At 40.9% G+C, this 20611-nt stretch overlaps 1 protein-coding gene and 1 long non-coding RNA gene across 9 annotated transcripts in view; one reads left to right on the forward strand and one right to left on the reverse strand.

Annotated features, from left to right (window-relative positions):
* NCOR1 (nuclear receptor corepressor 1) overlaps positions 1–20611 on the forward strand; it is a 98204-nt gene that overhangs the window by 2448 nt on the left and 75145 nt on the right. For all 8 annotated transcript variants that reach the window (XM_025214861.1, XM_025214858.1, XM_025214860.1 and 5 more), the window contains exon 2: positions 19677–19854. In XM_025214861.1, coding sequence (XP_025070646.1) covers positions 19747–19854 — 108 coding nt within the window. In that variant the 5' untranslated portion in view covers positions 19677–19746. The remainder of the gene's footprint in view (positions 1–19676; positions 19855–20611) is intronic.
* LOC102369494 lies at positions 2062–4728 on the reverse strand. Its single transcript, XR_324897.1, has 3 exons — positions 4609–4728; positions 3764–3893; positions 2062–2491 (listed from the first exon to the last, which is right to left on the reverse strand). It is a non-coding gene; the product is annotated as an uncharacterized LOC102369494 (long non-coding RNA).

A 20611-nucleotide genomic window follows, 5' to 3' on the forward strand; every position in this document is an offset into this window, starting at 1 on the left:
CTCCCCCTCCCAGCTCGGTGGTGCTGTCAAATGTGGACCCCCCCCACCCCAAAAAAATCCGTAGTGCAAGAAGTGCGCCCCGTGCCCGGGGGGCGTGGGGGATTGTGTCAGGGCGGGGTTCATTTCCTTGTAATTACATTCGTTAATTGCCGTGTCCAGTTGTGCCCCGGTGCAGAAAGGAGGGGCGCGTCGGGGAGGGTCCGCGCGGGGCAAGGGCAGCGGGACGTGGCGCGCGAGGACCGGCCGGCTCATTTCACGGGTTTCATAGACGCTAGGGCTGGGGGGGGGGGGGGGCTCGCGCATCGCGGGGTCCAGCCCCGCCTGGAAAGGGGGCTCGACCAGGAGATGAGAAGACCAAGGGGGGTTGAATTGTGGCCTGCGGGGGTGGGGGGAGAGGATGGAGCCGGGCTGTCCTCAGTGGGGGCAGGCGACAGAAGGAGCAATGGGCTCAAGCTGCAGCGAGGGAAGTTGAGGCTGGATATTAGGAAACACTAAGAGGGTGGTGAAGCACCGAGAGAGCGGTCACGGGTGACCCAGAGGGGTCCGTCCTTGTGGAGGTGTTTAAGACGCGGCTGGACGAAGCCTTGGCTGGGATGATGCAGTCGGGGCTGGTCCTGCCTGGAGCAGGTGTGACCTCCTGAGCTCCCTCATTTTCTATGAGTCTGTGAATAATTGGCACTTAGGGGGTTAAAATATCAAGTGTACGCTGGTGGGGGTACGCACGGGCCGCTGGTCCATCTGGAACTGGGTGTGCAATAAGGAAGGGTTTGGGAACCTCTGCTTTAGCTGTCTTTGGTCTCCGTTCCTATGGCCCGAAATGAAAAGGGGGTGGAAAGAAGGGGTAGATAGTCAATGTTTCTATTATCACTAGTGTCAAGTGCTGGTTTTCATCGGCAGCAGCCCCTCGATTGGGGGATGATCCGCACCTCGCCTCATAGATGGGTCTTGGGGTGACTGCAGAGTCCAATCTTGGAGCCCCGGACCCAGCCGTGGAAGCTGCAGGTCTTTCCGCTGGGGAGGCTAGGCTGTAGGCCAGGATTTGGTGTTCCCATCACTTTTCCATGGGGTAGTATTTCAAAGCTGAGAGGCTGCAGATAACAACTGCTGGAGCTGAAGCAGGAATTTTGGGGGTTTTTTAAAATTTATATATGACTTATTTATATAATTAGTACAGGCTTCCATTTGTGAAGAAGAGTTGCACAGTGTTGTGGAGCTGAAGAGGATTGTGCATTTGTTTTATTTTCTATTACGGGCTTCCGTTTGTGAGGCAAAGTTGCACAGTGTTGTTTTTGTACCGAGTTTCCTTATCGCACCGTGTGACAGTGCCAAACAGCCATCATTTGGCAATGGCTGTGGTGGAGGAGCCTGAATGAAGTTGACCCAGTGGGTACGTTCCAGTCGCCTGTAATAAGGACTAGGTCAAAGGCTGTTGGGTTTATGCTGCTGTGTACAAACTCAGTGTTTTGCCACTACTCCTTAACTAAATAATCATGAGCGTTGAAGAGGAAGTATAAAATATTTGAAGTGGATTTCTAGCCAGCTGAAATCTAGTTTATATGTTAGGGGATGGGAGAAGTTCAAGTTTATTCCTGGGCAGAGAAAGTTCAGAAGCATGGAGCCTCTTAGCTGTTCAGGGGCAGTTTTGGGAAGATGTGGTTACTTTTTCTTGCTGCACTGTAGTGTAGAAGCCTATACTTTTCTATGAAGTAAAAAGTTCTGATGTAAATGCATCTAAGATGCACTTTCAAAAGAACAGGGTATATTGCATGATATTTCAGGAAGAGTATAGACCAACTGCAGATGCTTCCTCGGCCTGATGAAGGGGCTTTGTACCCAAAAGCTTGCAAAGAAGAATTTTTCCAACTCTTTGAGTTGGTTTAATAAGAGATATCAGATTTACCCAAAGAACCTTGTCTGCCTTTTGCATGGCATTCCTCATTAATGGATATTGAGATGTATTACTGATGCATAGGATTGAGCATCATTAGGCACTTTGTCATTTGAGTTACAGTTTATATTTAGAAATAAAGAGAGCACTTCAATTGAAGTGTTCATTTCCTGTTTAGTCCCGTGCATTTGGTTAGTTAGAATCCAATTCATAATAGTTGAGCAGAATTGGCTTTGAATGTATTATGAAGGCTTTGTTCTAGTTTAAGAGGTCAGAATATACTGTATTCTTCTCTGCTTTCTTAAGAATGTAGTCTAAGCACACTCAAAACTCAAACAAAATATGTTGTCAACCTTTCAGAGTCATCTTGGCTCATAGAGAAGTCCGACGCAAGCTTTTCCTTATTTGATATTTCAGTGCTGTATCTAGAAGATGAAGAGCTCGGAGTGGCTTCAGGTTCTACAGCTGTCTCTGTACCTCTTCCCCCTGCTCCCCTGTTGTGGTTTTATAGTTGCATCTTCCTCTTTTCTTAAAATATTTATCTTCCCTGTTATTGTGTACATGAGGCATGCTTGTAAACAGGGGAAAGCTGACTTGAGATAGCTGTCAAATGAGAAAGTAAACAGCAAAAGAAAATATTTTTCTTCAGTCTTTTAAGTTACAGCAGTGTTACACGCTACTTTCACATAAAGTTTTGTTTGTATGAGGTTGTAAGGTATTTCTCTTTTCAGTGTTGCTCTAACTCCCCTTTTAAAATTAGCACCATCTAGTCTATTTTTTTTTTAAAGCTCCAAGCCATTTTTGTTTGTCTTCCCTTTTGTATAATGCTTGCTTTCTTACGTGGTCAGGGTATAACTAAGCTTTTCTTTTATTACTCACAACTTAGTTTAAAATTTAAGTATTGCTGAAGTGGAAATTGAAGCATTATGTATGCAAGTACAGTGTAGCACAGTACAATTGTTAGCAAAGGCTGCTAACCCAATAATAGTTTCATAATGTGAAGAATCATTTCCTGGATACTAATCTCACAGTGTTGAACTCACTTGTGATGTCTAGTCAAATCTGAACCAACGTCTCATGTGAAAAACTAAGAAGTGAACTTTAGGTGCCATTTAGTCCCTTTACTGTCAATGAAGCAGATGAAAATTCTGACCTATGCACATTGATGTCTGTAAATATTTAGTTTGGGCTACTTCTAAATTATGCAAATAGTCAGGAATGTGTGGAATACATTTCCCACTTATAGTCTAACTCCCTCTGCTTCTCTGTCTGGTGATGGTGCTCTGTGATGCTAAAAATCCCTTTGCTGCTATAATTTCTAGCAGTTGTTCTACTGAAACAAGCCTGAGGTCATGTGGACCTTGTGGAGTTTCCATTTGGAGTGTTAGTCTACATGCTAATAATTTCAGTTGACCTTGGAGCCAAGTACCTGAGGATGCCAAAAGGAACAACTTACATGTCCTTGAATCACTCTGTGTCCAAACCATGCAACCAGTGGTGCCTCTCCCAGTCTGATTTGATATGATGTGTGTGTTTCTCAAGGCTGGAGGAGGATGTCGGTCAATGTGGTTTTTAAAGTGACTGACTCCTCCTCTTTATGACTTTGATGGTTATTGCAAAATTGAGTCCTTATATCTGTATGAAGGTACACCAGGCAATGTCTGAAAAATCCTATTGTGCAACAGCTTGGAACAAATCAGAAACTGAGTACAGGCAAAACACTAATGCCTGGACAAGCTGCTGACCAGGATGCACAAATCCTGGGTTCGTTGACTGATCAACAAATACCAGGCTGAAAATAAAGAATAGTTCTCTTTCTTATAGGCTTTAACACTTAGAAAAGTAAAAGGGACTAACCAGGAACAGAACACTTACCTTTTGAGGTTTTCTTAAATTGTTCTTTGCTTCCATTCTGTGAGTTGCATCTCATATTGTACTTCAGAGGAAGCGCATTTGGTTAATTCTGTCTAAAAGCCATCCTGGAGTGATGTTGAGATATGTGCATCTGTTGGGGGAAAGAGTGGAAAATAAATCCTATATAGTTATCCTGTGATAGGGAAATTGATTTTGATGCATTGTGGATTAAGTTAAGGAAGTTAGTAGAATTCCTGGAGAGAACTTGAAGCTTTCTGATCCATTCATGAAAGTGTTCTCATTTCATAACAGCTGAGGGTGATTGCACCTGAAAGCTTGCAAAGAACTTTCTTCCAACTACTCAGTTGGTCTAAACGAAGATATCGCATCTACCCAGAGAACCTTGCCTGCCTATGTCCTTAGAGCAACATGGTTAAAACCAAAAACCCAGTTCTCATTTCAAGGTAGCTGGCTTACAGAGTTCAGTGTTTTAATTTGTATTGAGAGCATTGGATTAAATAGTTATTTCTTCATCTTACCTGTGGGAAGGTATGGATACTGTTTTTATTTAGAAGCATTAGAAGTTTAAGTTTTATAGTTTCACTACAGCTTTAAAGCATCATTCAACAAAACAGTGGGTAGAGTTGCAGAGCAGGTTGTGGTTATGTACCAAATTAACAGTACTAGAGTTATGAAAACATTCTGGGGAAAAGCACATTGTAGTGGGTTTGGGGGTTTGCTTAGCTCAAAAGCCTTTATACTTCAAACAGTTCTTTATTTTCTGGGCATACTTGCCTCTCAGGAACCATCATCAACATTAAATTAGTACTCGTTAAGGTGACATAGTCCATACAGGGTGCACTCACAGTCCTGATTCTCCTGTGGCCCCAAGAAGATGCCTCCAGCTCATTGCTGCTTCCTCCTCCCTGTAGTCTCTTTTCTGCCTGGCCCTGACTCCAGTCCTGTAGGGGTGCATCCAACTTTGCAGCCTTTAGACCCCAAGAAGAGACTCCTGTTTCCTTCCTGTCCATCCCTGGGAGTCTTTTAACTTCCTGTGGCCAGCTAATTATCTTTCTCGGCTAGCCCAGTTCTCCTAGGCAGCCCGTAATCACTCCTAACTGCCTGCAGCTGGGCTGTAGCTCATGCAAATCTGCACAGTGCTACAGCTGAATGTGTACAATCTGCTGCAGAGCTCTGCCAGCTAGCCTGCTACACACATTAAAAAGGAAAAATAGTATCTCCTTGTTTGGTATGTATTATAGAATCTTATCTTGGATTCATATATTGTTTTTAAATTTATGTTGACAGTGTTTTGAAACACTGGCCATCCATGTCACGGAAGTAACATTTATGTTCTTATTTGTCACAAAATCCAAGTAAGGTAATGGTTTAACTGGGGAGTTCTGGTCAATGTCTGCCACTATATTTTTCAGTAAACGAGCATCTTTAACGGCTTAAATAGTAATACCTATATTAATATAAGCGCTGATGCTTCATTGTGCTCTGTGGAGGAGAACAGGTACAGCCACACAGAGTCCTACTCTGGAACATTGGATAGATGAAGCATTTGCCTGTACCAGTCAGCTTTGTGATCTGGTTCTAGTTTGTTTTCAGTGGCTACACTGGAGTTTATGGTTCAGTCTTCAAAACAACATTGTATCTACCTGTGGATGTGTTCTCTGTTGGGCAGTGCATGTCCCAACTACAGTAACAAATATAGTAAATGCAAGTAATCCTTTTTGAGATGATGTAAGCTAGAGTATCTTAATAGAAGCATAAATATTTCCTTACATACACTTGAACAAAATATTTAAAGCAATTAGGTTGTATTGTATTTATTTAGGCCTTTGTTTTTCTTGGAGCTTGGTGGAACTGAAATTTTATTTTCTTCCTTTCTCTGTCACTGTGAACACTTAAGTGCTTGACAAATGACATGCAGAGGCATGTCAAGGTAGGTCTATGAGATCTCTAGGACATCTGTCATCTAGTTAGCAGCAGCTACAGGGTTTCTTCACTCTGAAAATATAGATTTAGACTTAATAGGATTAGCATTTTAAAAAAATATTAACTTAATAGAAGGAGCATGACATGCTGTGTATGCAGTATTAATGTATGTGTAGTTGTAAAAAAAAAGTTGAATGGAAGTTCATGGGAAAATAGATCTAAAAGAGACCTCAGAATATCTAGTCCAGCCCCCAGCTCAAGACAGGATCATACCTGACTAACATTTCTCTCCAGAAAGCTGGTAAAGGCAAAGGCATGACTGCTACTTTTTTCAGTCTCTTCCAAGTATTAGAAGAGCGCATGACTCTCAAACGACTCAGATAATCTGAGATAGTGTTTTGGACAATATTGGGCCAGTTTTGAGTGAGGTGGAAAACTTAGTCACCTTGTATAATTTCTCCTAAACTGCAATTTTCCTCTGAAGTGTTCACAACTCATGATGCATAGGGTGAGTGCTTTCTTGCAATACTGGTGAGTCAGAATCCTTTTATTGTTCAAGTTCAAACTCTCTTTACAATCTGCTACTTGAAATATTACTTTAAAGGAGATTAGGGTATGGGAAGTGGGATATTTTGTGTAGGTATGGGGTATTATACATGGGAAGTGGGTATGGGATATTTTACAAACTCACCGGGGGGACCAGCGAGAATTGGGGGAGGCTCTGTTCCCCTAGGCACCATCCAGGGTTACTAGGAATAACGGCCACAAATTGTTAGAGAGAAGGTTCAGGCTGGACATCAGGAGACATTACTTTACAGTTAGGGCTGCCAGGCTCTGGAATGGGCTCCCAAATGAGGTGCCTACCTTGGGGGTCTTCAGGAGGAGGGTGGGCAGATATTTGGCTGGGGTGATATGACCGCGGCACCCATTCCTGCCCGGGGCAGAGGAGTGGACCTGATGATCTGTTTCGGTCCCTTCTTACCCTAAACACTATGAAACTATAAAGTGGATGAAAGTTGGGAGAATGGTGACCATGCAACCAATTTCCTGCAGGTCTAAGTCATTTAAAAGCAACTTTAGTTGGCAGTGGCTTATCAACAGAAAAGTATAAATATAAGCTGAAACTTATTTTTATATTTGTCCAAGTTCCTGAACAGTATGTCATAAAAGGAGATACCTTTGTATACTGTATTGATATGGAGTTTGAAATTGTTTCATTTTCATTTGAGTTTAGAAGATCTGTGTCAATTAGATGTGTTCAGGTACAAGTTATTGTGAATTTTAGAATGTGGTCTGAGTACCTTCATTTTCTATGTTAGCCCATTTGCAGGCCCAGCTTCTAACATCCCCTTCATGAGAACTCTTTTTCTATAGTGTCCTTAAGTCACATGTTGGTCCCAATTTTAGAATCTAATTAGAGTAGAAGGCTGGTTCTGAGGAGACCAGGAGATGCCTGAAATGTCTTTGGGATGAAAGATTCTACTATTGTCTGCTTTTCACATGAAATGCGTTAAAACTAGAATGCTTTACTATATGCATCGGCTCATAGCTCAGTGGTTGTATCTAACTTGTCACTTAGCCTAATCATAGCCATCTAGGCTGCTGACAAATGTGAAAAAACAAAATGGCACTTCACTGGAAGAGGAAGCGCATTAATTTGACCTGGCTCCCCCACATCTGTATAGATCAGGGGCAGGCAATTATTTCGGGTGGAGGGCCATTTACTGAGTTTTGGCAAGCCATCGAGGGCAGCATAACAGGCAGCCAGGGGCAGATAAATACTCATTTTCTAAATTTTTTAGGGGCCCCGTGAGCCAGATTGAATGGCCTGGCGGGCTGCATCCGGCACCCGGGCCACATTTTGCCCACCCCTGGTATAGATTGTGCATTCCAGCAGGCCTTTTTGGCGGCACTGTACTCCCCTTCTAGTTTTGTGTTGTGCCTTTCCTTGGCTAAGGAGAGCTGAATGGTAGTTACTTCAGAATCCTTCAGGGCCACCCTTTGATAAGCCAAAGGGGTGGCTTGAAGGATGAAGTGTTTTGTCCCGGGGCTCTCTCTGAAACCAGAAAATAAGAAACTTAAAAAAAATCTGCATGCTGGCTCTTGCCTCTTGCATTCTGGCTCTGTTAATGTTTACCACTGCTTGAGAGATGCTGTTCTACAGGCAGCATATTTTTCTCAAGGCAAGAGGGATGGCTGATTAGATACTAATAAACAGATGTTAATACAGCTCTAGAAACAGATTGTACTTCAGACAGTCTGAGGCCTAAATTACCTGAGCTTTCATATGGCTTTCCATTTGGAATACAGTGCAGTTTCCGCTAACCTGGACATCACATTTCTATGCATATGAGCTATTTTATATAAGAACCTAAATTACTGAGATTAGAATAGAATTTTGCTTGATTAAAAACATCTGTATACTGTACTTCCCTGATAACTTTTTTGGTAGAGCATGAATTTGGTATTAATTTATGTCATTGCTGTTAAGGAACTATGACTTGTGTCCGTTTCAAACATAACTTAAAAATCCTGAATTGTACAACCTGCAGCAAGGACTCAGTTTTTTGGAATTGCAATAAAAATCTGTTCTGAACTGCATTTTAAATAACTTACATTGAAACAGTATTTATTAAATAATTCAGAAGTATATTAGAGTGTGTTTTTTTTAAATAGTTGGGCAGTTTGATCATTGAAACTATTTATTTATATGTTAGAATGCTATATTTTAGATATGGTCTTTTTTCAGCCTTAAAGCAGCTGAAAAAATTGTCAGCATTCCATATTTGGAATGGGTCACAAATGACATCTTGTTTTGACTGCTATAATGCTCTTTGACTCCTATCTTTCATGCCATTGGCTAAACTAAAGACTTTAGTGCTTCCTTTTCATATCGCATAGAATGTGACTCAGATATTGGAGATCCTAATCTGTAATTTACGTGTCTGATGGGCATTTAGAAATAAAGCGATGCTGCCATGCCATGAAATGCACATGTAACCTCTAAAGCTCTTAACAGGCTATTACTAGGTGATCTTTGGCTTTGGAAATCATTTTTTGAAAGGTTGTTCTCTTAGAGATTGTAGTAAAAGAGCACACTGCGATTGAAATATTTCAGCAAGGTTCTCCATGTTACTAGCATTGATGCAAATGCATTGTTTGCAAGACTTGTCCCTCTTGTAAAGCACAGGTGTCAAACTCGCCCATGCCCTGAGCCAGATCCAGACCATGGGACTCCTTGTGGGACTGATCTAGACATAGCAGTGGGGCCAGTGACAGGGCAAGTGGCAGCAGAGGAGGCACAAGCAGTGATGGTGGTAGAAGTGGTGGATGCAGAAGGTGAAACAGCCATGAGTCAAGTGGCCCCAGGATGAATGGCAGCAGGCCACAAAGCCACAGACCCAGCAGTCATGGGATAAGTAGCCGCAGGGCTAATGGGACTGCGTTGCCACCGACTGTGCTTGCCCGTCTATTGCCAGTGGGCCCCATAGCCACAGATTCTGTGGCAGGTCCCACTCCCTATTGGCCCTGTCCACAAATTCCACGGGCAGAAGTCTGGATGTGACCCTTGGGCCTTGTTTGATGCCCCTTTCATGCAGTCTGCTGCTGGAGGGCAGTATGTGGCTATGCAAAGTCACCCACGTGAAGAAAGCCTTCATTACAGAAGGGGGAATGAGAATCCTTATTTTATCTAAGAAAACGTTAGGACTCAGGAGAGAGTCAGGAAATGAGAGATGCTGTTACTGTGAATACATTCAAGATCACTGGGAGAGAAGCAGAGTATGCTTGTGCTCGCTTTGTGAGTACAAGTCCTGCTGAGCTCAGTGGATTGGGGGCAGCGTATTCCCTAAGAGTTTTAACAGCCTGCTTCATTGTAATGAGGACATCAGCTAAATTTTGTGGTTTAAGAAAAAATCTGAGCTTTTGAGAAGTACATAAAGTAACTTCCTATGTGGATTCAAGCAGAATTTTTAAACATCCAGCATGTGTATAATATAGCTCTATCTTTCCGTACAAAACCTGCAGTTAAGAGTAAAGGTTTTGTAGTTTGCTTATCTCATTCTTGACTGTGTTATGTTCTCCACATTGCAGCTCCTTGGCAAAATACAGGAACTTTTGGAGGTTCATTAACACTTGCTTCCTGATAAGCTGTAGTACTTGAACATGCATTTGAATTTGATTGGATTTGCTATAACAGTGTGATTCAAATGGTTTATAAAATATTCTCCCCAATCCCTGATAAGTATGCATGTTTCTAACGTTGCTGTAAGGAAATTTCCTGCTTCAAACACCTGTTTTCTGCTGCTCCCAGTAGCTGCATGGTGGATGGGCTGCAGGGGCATTTAAAAATATGTTTAAAATGCTCTACAGGATCAGTGTTGAGTTGTAAAAGTCATCCTACCCCATGCATTTTCCTTCTGCTCTACTCAAATGGGTGCTTATTATATTGTGTCGTTCTGCTTCCAGTTACTTTTGCCTTAGGAAGAAAGCAACTGTGGCTTTTTGTGCATGCGTGGTTTTTTGTTTTGTTTTTTTAGAGACAGTTGTTTGATTGGTTCAGTGCTGAGGCCATCTGTGTAATCATTTGCTTGATACTTGCCAGTTCTTGATTCATCAGAACCTTAATCTGATGACCCTCGTGGTAGATTGGAAATGTTTATTTTGTTTTCCTGCCCTTTTTTTCCTCTTAGATAAAGCCTTATAAACTAGTGAAGGAGTAAGAGCATAAGAGGATGGGTATAGAGATGTTTACAATATAGACTTAGTTACATATTTAATTTATTATACAGTGCTTAGAGCTAAGGATTGGTGTAGCATAATTTAAGCAAATAAATGCATCTTGTGTTACAGAAACATTGTTTTCAAGCAGCTTCAAATAAGGCAGATTTACATACCACTTGCATTCTGTTGTCAAGCAACCACTACGAGTGACATATTCTAGCACAGAAACTGAAACTGGAATTGCCCTTTATAAAATTCTAGTCAGATTTGTTCTTGATACTGAAATGGTGACACTGGATCAAAAAGATGAGGAAAGCTTTGTCTCAGATGAAGAAAACTGTTGCTTATGGAAGCTTATACATTTCTGATTTAGTCCATCTATAAAATGCAACTCTAGCCTGCCTTTGGCCCAGGAGGGAAATTTGGATGAAAGTGAGTTGCTGGTAAATAACATGCATTTATAATTTTCCTTAGGTCTAGCCTCCATGGAGTGATTGCCTGGAATAACTGTTCTGTTTTGGAATAAGCTGGTTTATAGTGTATAGAGAATTTAACTACCAAATAACTTTACATTGAGCTTGGCCTACGTTTTTCGGAACAATATCAATAGATGTAGTGGGGAAGAGAGCACACTTGAGTCTTGCTGCTTTCTAGACAGACAAGGCTCTTTGGGTAAATCTGATATCTTTTATTAGACCAACTCAGAGAGTTGGAAAAAATTCTTCTTTGCAAAGCTTTTGGGCACAAACACCTTGCTGCCTTCTAGGTACTTCATTGCAATATGCTCATGTTTTCCAGCAGTTCAGAGTGAAGTATTGCATAGAGTTGTCACTGGAAATTTAAAGGTTGCTTATGGTATTAATTCATGTTGGGTATTTCGGAAAATATGTATTAGTCAAATCTGCAGAAGCCAAAATGATCCAGTTGATTCTGTATCTACCTAGGCAATAAATGGTATAGGAGGAAGATTAAATAAAACTTGCCCACCTAGCCACAAACTATAATTTCCCTATTTTTGAGAGAAAAATGCAAATACCCTTTGTAATTTTAAAGCACTACTTCTCTCAAACTATTGCAGTCAGTTGTGAAGTACTACAGTCAGCTTTTAACAGTAAGAATGACATGTAGTAGTTGCCATTCTGCGATTTTTTTTTTTTTTTTTTTTTGAGAATTGGACTGAGAAGTCTCAGTAGTTTAAATGGTTGTTTTTCAAGCTCTCTTCAATAAAGATTTACATTTGCTGTCTCCCTATCCACTTACCTCTGTCCCTTGCCAAGTAATTTTATTTCAAGCCCAAAAGTCAAAAAACTTTGCTAGCAAGGTTCATTGTAATGTTTGTACACATTTTGCCTAAAACTCTAGCTTTTCTTTAGAGGAGGAATATTCTTCTTCCCAGGAATATATATTTTCACTGATTACAGTATTCTAAAAGTCTGATAAATACCGTATTGATCCGGACTTAATATTTTAGGGTCTTTGAAGTTAAGAAAAGAAAGAAAACCAACATCATCCTATTAGTTCTTGGACAACAGAGTATTCTCAGTGGGGCCCCAGTTCTTAAGATGCGACTAATAAAAGGGGCAACACATTGTTTATAGCATGTATTAATAGGGCTTGGTATGCCCTTTTAGCTTCTTTCTTAATAGAAGTAAGCATAAAAATTGCTCTCCCAACCCTTTGAAGATTGTTGTTCCAACCTATGTGAGACTGAAGTCCTCACGGGTAGCTGAATATTTTTAGCAGCTTTGTCACATAAAATGGAAAAGGTGATATAAATGTCTGGATTTACAGCAAGGGAGCAATAGCTTAATTCAGACAAAATGACAAATGGCATTCTGTTAACTTGTCACAGTAGCATTGCAAATGCCCACCTCTGAGAAATGAGACCTAGCATTAAATGGTCCCAGCACAGGTGAAGGATGAAAGCAATCTTTAGCCATTTAAGGACTACCTTTATATTTTCCCTGCATGACTGGGATGCATCGTATGCTACATCATTTTGGGCCAACCTTTTTGGCAGATGTGCCATAAATTAAGACCTGTATCCTCCCTGACTGCCACTCTGATCCCTTTCTCCTGCCCACTCTGCTCCCGTGCTTTCTACTCCTGTCCTGATTTCTGCTCTTTGCCCCATCTGCTGCTGTGCCGCCAACCCGTTCCCCAGTCTGCTGTGTGCCACAAACAAAAGCTGCCCATGCCACTTTTGGCCTGTTCTGCAGGTTGGTTCCCCTGTTATGGATCTTAACGGGATTAACTGCCTTCACTTTCTGAAGTTAACCTGTTCCATCTTTTTCTGTGTGCTATGAAATGAATATTTTGAGATTCTCAGAGTTCTGTCAGGTGAAGTGCAAAATAATTTAGCGTGTATTTAGGAACCTATCTACTGAGCAGTTCCTAAGTTACGGTGAAGCAGAAATTGTTTGGCCATGTTTGTTAAGGGATCTGTAGCTAAATAGTCCCACTGTTCTGTAATATGTAGCAGGGAAGTTCCTAGTTATAAGGCAAGGGGATTTGAAATGGATCAGTGAGTGCCCAGACTACCTGTAGTTTAACTGAAATTCTTCATAACTATTCACAAAAACAGCAATTTTATGACTCCAGTGATAATGAGGCAGGAAATGGGTGACGGCAAGGTTGATATGTTCCATTAAAAATATATGACTATGCAAAAAATATGTATTAAAGGATAGAGACTGGTAACTAAGTAATGGTTTGTAACTATTGAGAGTTAGTTTAAATGTAAACTCTAGTTTCTTCATCTGCATTATATTTCTTGGTTTTGGAAGCTAATTTTTAGACAGGATTGGATCAATTAAGCTATTTTTAGAAGGCTGTTGATTTAACAGATGTTGTTTCTATTTCCTCTTATGTTGCCCATTTTTCAGAAGCGTTAATGTGCTATTTGTACTTTAGTTGCTGAATATACTTAAACTATGATTAGCTGACAATACAGAAGCATTACCAGGGGATGTTTCTGGCATATATATCCACTGTTTTAGCATCCTATCAGTTATCCTACCTGTGAGTATGAGAGAGAGAGATTTACACATGCAACTTCTATTACATTTAATTGAAGTCATGTGTTACTGTAAGCACCCAGGTAAGATCCTAACTAGACCTCTCAAGACTGTGGGTGCAGAACTGTGCTATTGAATACAAAACCAGACGATATGGATCCGTTTTAATAAGTGGGCCCTTAAGTCTGGTCTGGTATTTACATGTTATGAATTTATTAAAAGATGCCTTTCGAGTTGTAATAGTCTAGATTAAATCTTTCCAGTCACTGTAGTAACACTTTCTAATATTGTGCTTTTCTATCCAGAGAAGACTTTTGTTTGAAAATCCCTAACTTGGTTTCTAAAATAGTTTTTCAGCTTTTCAAAGAAAATGTTTTTGAGAGAGGTGCATATGCTGAAGGTGGGAAAAGGTATCCAAGAATAATGAACCAGAAAAGCAAAATCTTTTTTCTGTGTTGTTTGGGAATATAAAGCACTGAATTAATTTGTCTTGATTATCATATGTGGAGGAAAAATGGGTTTTATAGAGTAATGGAAACAAACGATAGTGTCAGAATTGGCTTTTTACTGTTCTTGGTACAACTTGAAAGTACATGATCATATGACCTATGTTGTTTGCTCTTTTGAGAGAAAAACGGCTATCAAACATGAAGCCAGTTATGTAACTATTAAAAAAAAATACTTAAGTCTCAAAGCTTGCTCTCCTTTTACAATTCCAGTTTTACGGCTGCTTGCTTTAAGGATGAAGTGACCGGTAAGGTAAATCAGGGCACTCGTTCTAGGAAGGAGCTGTATTGGGTACCGCTTAAAGCGAGTGTACTTCAGTCAGAAGGCAGGGCAGATTACAGACTGACTAAACTGGAGTGTACTACTTACCATAATGAGTACTGGAATATCACAGTATAACCCAATTCAGCAGGCGTTGTTGATTAAACAAAGTTTGATATGATCTTGGTGTTTTCCAAACCCCTTTTCATTTCTGTCCCTCAGTTTGCTCCATGACAGAACAAGGAAAATGACTCAAAGGATGTATGCAGACAAGGTTCTTTGGGTAAATGTGGTATCTTTTATTAGACCAACTGAATAATTGAAAAAGTTCATCTTTGCTTTCGGGCACAGGCACCCTTCCTTAGGCATAGAAAGAGTCTGCTGGTCTTTGTCTTCTCTTTAGGGTCCGAATACAAACTTAAGCCAATATGCAAAATGCAGGTCTGAAAATGCAAATGCTTGGCAGGGAAGATCCAAGGGGATAAGAGTTAATAGGTGTGAGACAGGTTGCATCTCATACCAAATGGATCTAGACTGTGCTGGGACAAGAAATGTAAAATCTGCCAACACAGCTCCATCACTCCCACAATAACTACACCTCACAAGAAAACCGTCACCATTCCTGGATCTTACACCTGCACCTCCTGAAATGTAATATATCTCATCCAGTGCACTGAATTCCCGGATGGAAACTATGTAGGAGAAACCAAACAACAACTGGTATGCTAGTAACCCTCCATTAACCCTCCATTAACCAGAATGAATGCACAATGAAAATCTATCAAAGACCAGAATAACCAGTTACCTGTGAGTGCACATTTCTCACAAAATGACCACTCTCTCTCTAATCTCTCAGTTCTAATCCTCAAAGGGAATTTGCAAAACACCTTTTGTAGATGAGCCCATGAACTTCACTTCATAAAGGTACTAGATACAAAAAATCATGGACTAAATGTAGACTTTGGATTTATGGCACATTATAACCCCATCCGATAACCCCAGGTAACCTCCCTGTACTTTCCCAGCTGCATTTTATCACCTGTTGACATTCCCCTCTTTTGTTCGTTTTCCCCCCACCAACCAGTCTCACACCTATTAACTCCTATCCCGTTGGATCTTCCCTGCCAATCATTTGCATTTTCACACACCTGCCACCACCCACTGCCCTGTGCCGATGCCCACTATTGTGCGCCGCCGCTGTGTGGCTCTACGGCCTGCTGACAGACCTTGCACCTGGTCAGTCATGCACTGCTTGTCAGTGGCCCGCAGGGCGGATGGTAGCGGCATGCAAGCACCCCCCCGCTCCGTGTCCGGCCGCCACGTGCAAGCATCTCCTTGCTCACATCCAGCCACCGCCACTAGAAGGGGTACAGTTCTTAAAAAAGATTGAAAACCCCTGCCTTAGACTAACATGGCTACAACCAACACCTTTAAAGGATGTATGGTTGATTAGCAAGTGTTGGGAGACTAATTCAGAACTGCCTGAATGGTACTGTGAAACAAGGCAACACTTGGCACTTTCCTTCCATAGTTGCAAAAACATGCTAAGGACCACAATTCATATAAATAGTCCTTATTCATGGAAGTGAACGTAAGCAGGGGAAACAGGATAGTCCGGTGAATAGAGTGCTGGATTGTGATCTAGGAGGCTTTATTCCTGACTCGGCCACTGACTGGCTGCGTACTCTTGGATGTGCTACTTAATCTTCCTGTGACTGGTTCATCCCCTGTAAAATGAGGATAACACATAATTCTCTCTGGAGCATTTTGAGAACTAACGATTAAGAGTTGTTCAAAGAGAATACACATTTGCAGGGTCAGGCTTTAATAGCAGTTACATTGTAGCCTTATAATATCCTGTTCTCTCTTATTCTTAACTTTCTCAGAAATTACCCAGGAATGACAGATTTCAGCACAAAGATCAACTATTTTGGGGTTTCTTGAACCAAATCTGATGAGCCATTTTGAGCTGTCAAAGCAGGGAGAAATATCGCAGTCTATTTTGGAACGAGCGTTGCAGAATCATTTTCTTGCCTAAATCACTCGTAGCACAGGGCTGAAGAACATACTCCTTTTCTTACTCCGTAGCCATCTTCTCAGCCTTTATTTATAGTACCATGGGAACTCTAGCCATAGACCCCACTGCCAAAACAAAATTAGTCCCTGTTGCAAACAGAAAACAACCTGAGGCAAGTGGCAATATCTGGGTACATTCAGATGGGGAGTGTAGAGAAACAGCGAGACAATACCGATCATCATACTTGGCACTGGTCTCAGCACCAGTGGCCAAACTGCTGTGTTTCTTAGACAAATCACAGCAAAGGAGCCTTGTGTGCAGGGATTTGGAGGAGGATAATGAGATGTTACAGATGTTTATGGGCAGCTCCTCCCAAGACTAAGGGGCAGGCTGAGAGGAAGCATAAAAACACTTATCTGTAAATTGAGCAAGGGGATGATGTTGGTTGGCATCACTGGCTCTTCAGCAGTTGGTGCTGACCTCTCATACCTGTGTGTGAGAAAATAGACTATGAAGGGCCTCCAGGGTGGAGACAAGGAACCTACATATGAAGCAGTAGAATAGGGAGGGCAGTAGAGGCATTCGAAGAGGTTGATATGTCAAAGTGATCAGCTGTTTGATTAATCAAGAGGGGAGATGATAAAAACTTGGATGATGGTGGAAGAATATGGGCTTTCCTGACCATTCACACAGTCAGGAGATGCTATGCAAAAAGAATCTGCATGGCTGAGGCCTGGACTGAATGTAACTACTGGTCATAAACTACTACAAGACCGTTTCAGGCAGGACATAAGGAAGAATTTCTTTACTGTCCGAGCCCCCAAGGTCTGGAACAGCCTGCCCCCGGAGATGGTTCAAGCGCCTACATTGAACACCTTCAAAAGCAAACTGGATGCTTATCTTGCTGGGCTCCTATGACCCCAGCTGACTTCCTGCCCTTTGGGCAAGGGGCTGGACTCGATGATCTTCCGAGGTCCCTTCCAGCCCTAATGTCTATGAAATCTATGAATTATCTAGACAAGACGGATACAAAGATGACATCCAGGTACAGGCCCAACAGCCAACGTGGTGGTGATATTGATATTGTCCAGTGACAGAGAAAAAGATGGAGAAGGGAAGAATAAAAAGTCTGTTATAGTGGCAGAGAAGGTGAGAGTGATAGGCAGAGAAGGGACAGGCCACGATGTTGTTTTTTTGTCTTTTTTCCTGGAAGAAAGGGAGACGTCACGGTTAGAACCCTTTGATATTCCTACCCCAACCAGCTGCACCTTCTCTTGCCATAGTCCACAGCCACTATTTTTATTTTGTTGCTGCTTCTTCTCTGGTTTGTCTGCATATAGTCTGGTCCTGTCTTGATCACTTCCCTTCTCCTCCACCACCCCCATACCATTCATATATAACTTCCCTAGTTCTACCTCTATACCTTTTGGTTCTTCTCTATTCAGACTCTTACCTGTTTCCACCCTTTTCTTACTAGCAAGCTGAGTCCCTTTTAAACACTGACCGCCTCACCAATATCACCCTAATCCAGTTCCATCCTAAACTTCCTTTAGTATGGCTTCTGCTCCTTGTACTCCTTGAAATCACTCTTATTAATGTTCCCAACCTCTCCCAAAAGCTATTTATACATCCTTATTTCTTCTTCCCCGTGTCCTATCTCCCAGAGACCTTGATTCCCTTTGTTTTCTATCCCCCTCCCCGTTTTTTTTTCTATGACAGTTTCTCTTCCTTTCATTTTTTGCTATTTTCAAGAATAAGCAGCTTGTTTAATTTTGGGGAGTTACATTTCTTCAAGGAAAGAAAACAGCTTTTCACAGATGTTTTTAGTAGTTTTAGTTGCTGGTGGTACAATATTCTAATTAGCTGAGGAGGATATTTGCTGCTCTTTTTTCTCCCCTGCATCTCTACCACTCTCACCCAGAGGTGCAGATTCCACCTGTCACCACCCCCACATCTCTGCACATCGTTGCTCAAGCATTATACACTCAAACTGTCTGAAATTTTTTGCACCTACTTTTCTGCTCATTTCCGGTTTTCTCTTCTCCTGCCCTAAAACAAGGAATAACTTGTTAAAAATGTGTTAGTTAACTTACTAATATTATCGATAGCTTTCAGAATTCCCATCTTCTCCACTATTTGTAGTTTTACACTTGTTCACTCAGCTGGCGCACTGAACAGAGACTCTTGAGTTCTCCTTGACTGGCAGTTTCACTTTCATGCTGTCACATTACCTAGTGAATTGCAAAGAGTGGTGCAGCCTTCCTGTTGCCAAAACTGCTACTGATTTTAATTTTTGTTAATATGTTAAAATACAAAACCCCTCATTTTTTGTGTTTATTTTTTTTTTGACAAGAGTTGTTGCATTTGTTTTAGAGCGTTTTATTTCCAAAACCCAAACTTCAGGCCAAGTTGACTGGAAAGTGTCCTTGAATTCAACTGAGTATGTTTGTTAGTAGATATCTGCATGTCACGATATATAGATAAGAAATGTTGAAAGCTGTCTCTGAAAGTAACCTCATGTGTGTCCATTAATGTAGGGTGTTTAATTACACATCATTTAACTTTTTCTGCTATGTTAAATATTTGTATTGTAGCCATTGATATAGGCTTGTACATTATATTTCATTTACAGAAACGTACGCTTCAGCTGATTTAACTAGTGCTGCAGTGAACAAGAGACTAGCCAAAGGAATAAAAAAGCGTTTTCTACTGTTGGGGCTTCTGGGCCCAGCTTGACAATACTGGCCTGGCATGAAACCAATGGCTGTGTTTGCTGCATGCTTATTCTTAATTGTTCAGTACGTTGCATAGTACTCTGGCTTAACGGACAAAACAGGAATGTTGGAAACTTGCTTTTAGTTTAGGGCATTTAGTTTAGGACAACCATGTTTTAGTCTCCTTGCTTGGTATAAGGCTCAGTATAGCGTCATAAAGATGCAACACTACCAGTTGCATGGGATTTTTCTGTTTTTTGTCTTTGAGAAGGATGCCTTTGTGCTTAGGGAAGTTGGTGTCAAGACTCACTTGAATAAGGAAATGGAGAACAGCTCCTAGAACGGTTCTTGAAGAAGCAGAATTGAATTCCAAACACCTTATCCTAAGGCTATTTATCAGCAATTGTGTGTCTGACTGTAGACCCTGTTATAGTTACAACATCTCTAACATCTATGTACATGACTTTTTTTCAAAGTAAAATTCTCCTAATGCCATTGGAGAATGCCATAGTAAAATGATGTGTTCTGACATTATAATCCTCCCAACTGTGTGTAGCCATTGCTGACACCTATGTTTTGAGCCCATTTTAAGACGAGCTAACATTTTTCAAACTAGAGCAAGCTATTAAATAAAACATAGGGAAAAACCTTTTACTAGTAATGGTTGTTTTGCTTAGATAACTGGCTATAATGTATTGGGAGTACATCTGGTACTTTATTACCTATCAGTGATCTTTTTTTCTTTTCTTTAGGCTGTTTTCTAGAAACATGATTGCTTGCTGCTCTTGATCTCACAGCTGTGTGAAGACTTCTTCTCTGATAATGTCAAGTTCGGGCTATCCTCCTAACCAAGGAGCATTCAGCACAGAACAGAGTCGTTACCCTACACACTCTGTGCAGTACACCTTCCCTAGCACCCGACATCAGCAGGTAAGGAACAGATGATATTACGTGAACCATTAACTCATGTAACTCAGTTATTCCATTACGTGTTATCAACTCAGTTATTCCATTTGTCAGGTGTGTGTTTCTACCAATTTAATCTAGGTCAAGGATGTTTGAAAAACAATGCAATTTAAAAGTATTGGACCCAATTAAAACTAATGGGGGAAATGTATAATTATGCTCTGTCTGCTTTTAGAATTTGGCCATGGCACAAAAGCTAATATTGCTACTCTGAATAAAAAGTGGCATGTGGTATATTAATAGTTGCCTACCAAATCTCTGAAAAATGTTAAAGCACCCTAAGTAAAGTGTTCTTAGTGTCTGTTAAGCAGTACTTCCTGTTTTCATCTCTGTAAATCCCTTCAAGAAAGAAGAATCTTATCAGTTTCAGTATCTAATTTGTCTGTCTTAGGAAGTGTGGAATAGTAATATAATATATTTTACATGAAAGAGTCCTCTCCAAGATAGGACAGTCTCTTCAGTCTCATTTCCTCTAGTTTTATTTTTAAAGTGTAAAGCTCAAGCATCAATATGTGTAAACCAGCCTGGAGTGATAGAGGAAATGTTTGGCCACTGAGCAAAGTGGCTGCCAAAGTTAGTTGAATAAATAGTTGGTTTAAAAGTTTTTTTGCTGAAAATGTTTGATTTTTAAGAACTGCATGTATCTTCTGCTTGCTGGCTTGCCTTTTTTTGGAAGACAGTCAAGAAGATTTGTATGTTTCCTTTTGAATAAGTAACACAT

This window comes from Alligator sinensis, unplaced genomic scaffold (assembly GCF_000455745.1).
Source record: "Alligator sinensis unplaced genomic scaffold, ASM45574v1 scaffold1801_1, whole genome shotgun sequence".
Classification (NCBI taxonomy): Eukaryota; Metazoa; Chordata; order Crocodylia; family Alligatoridae; genus Alligator; species Alligator sinensis.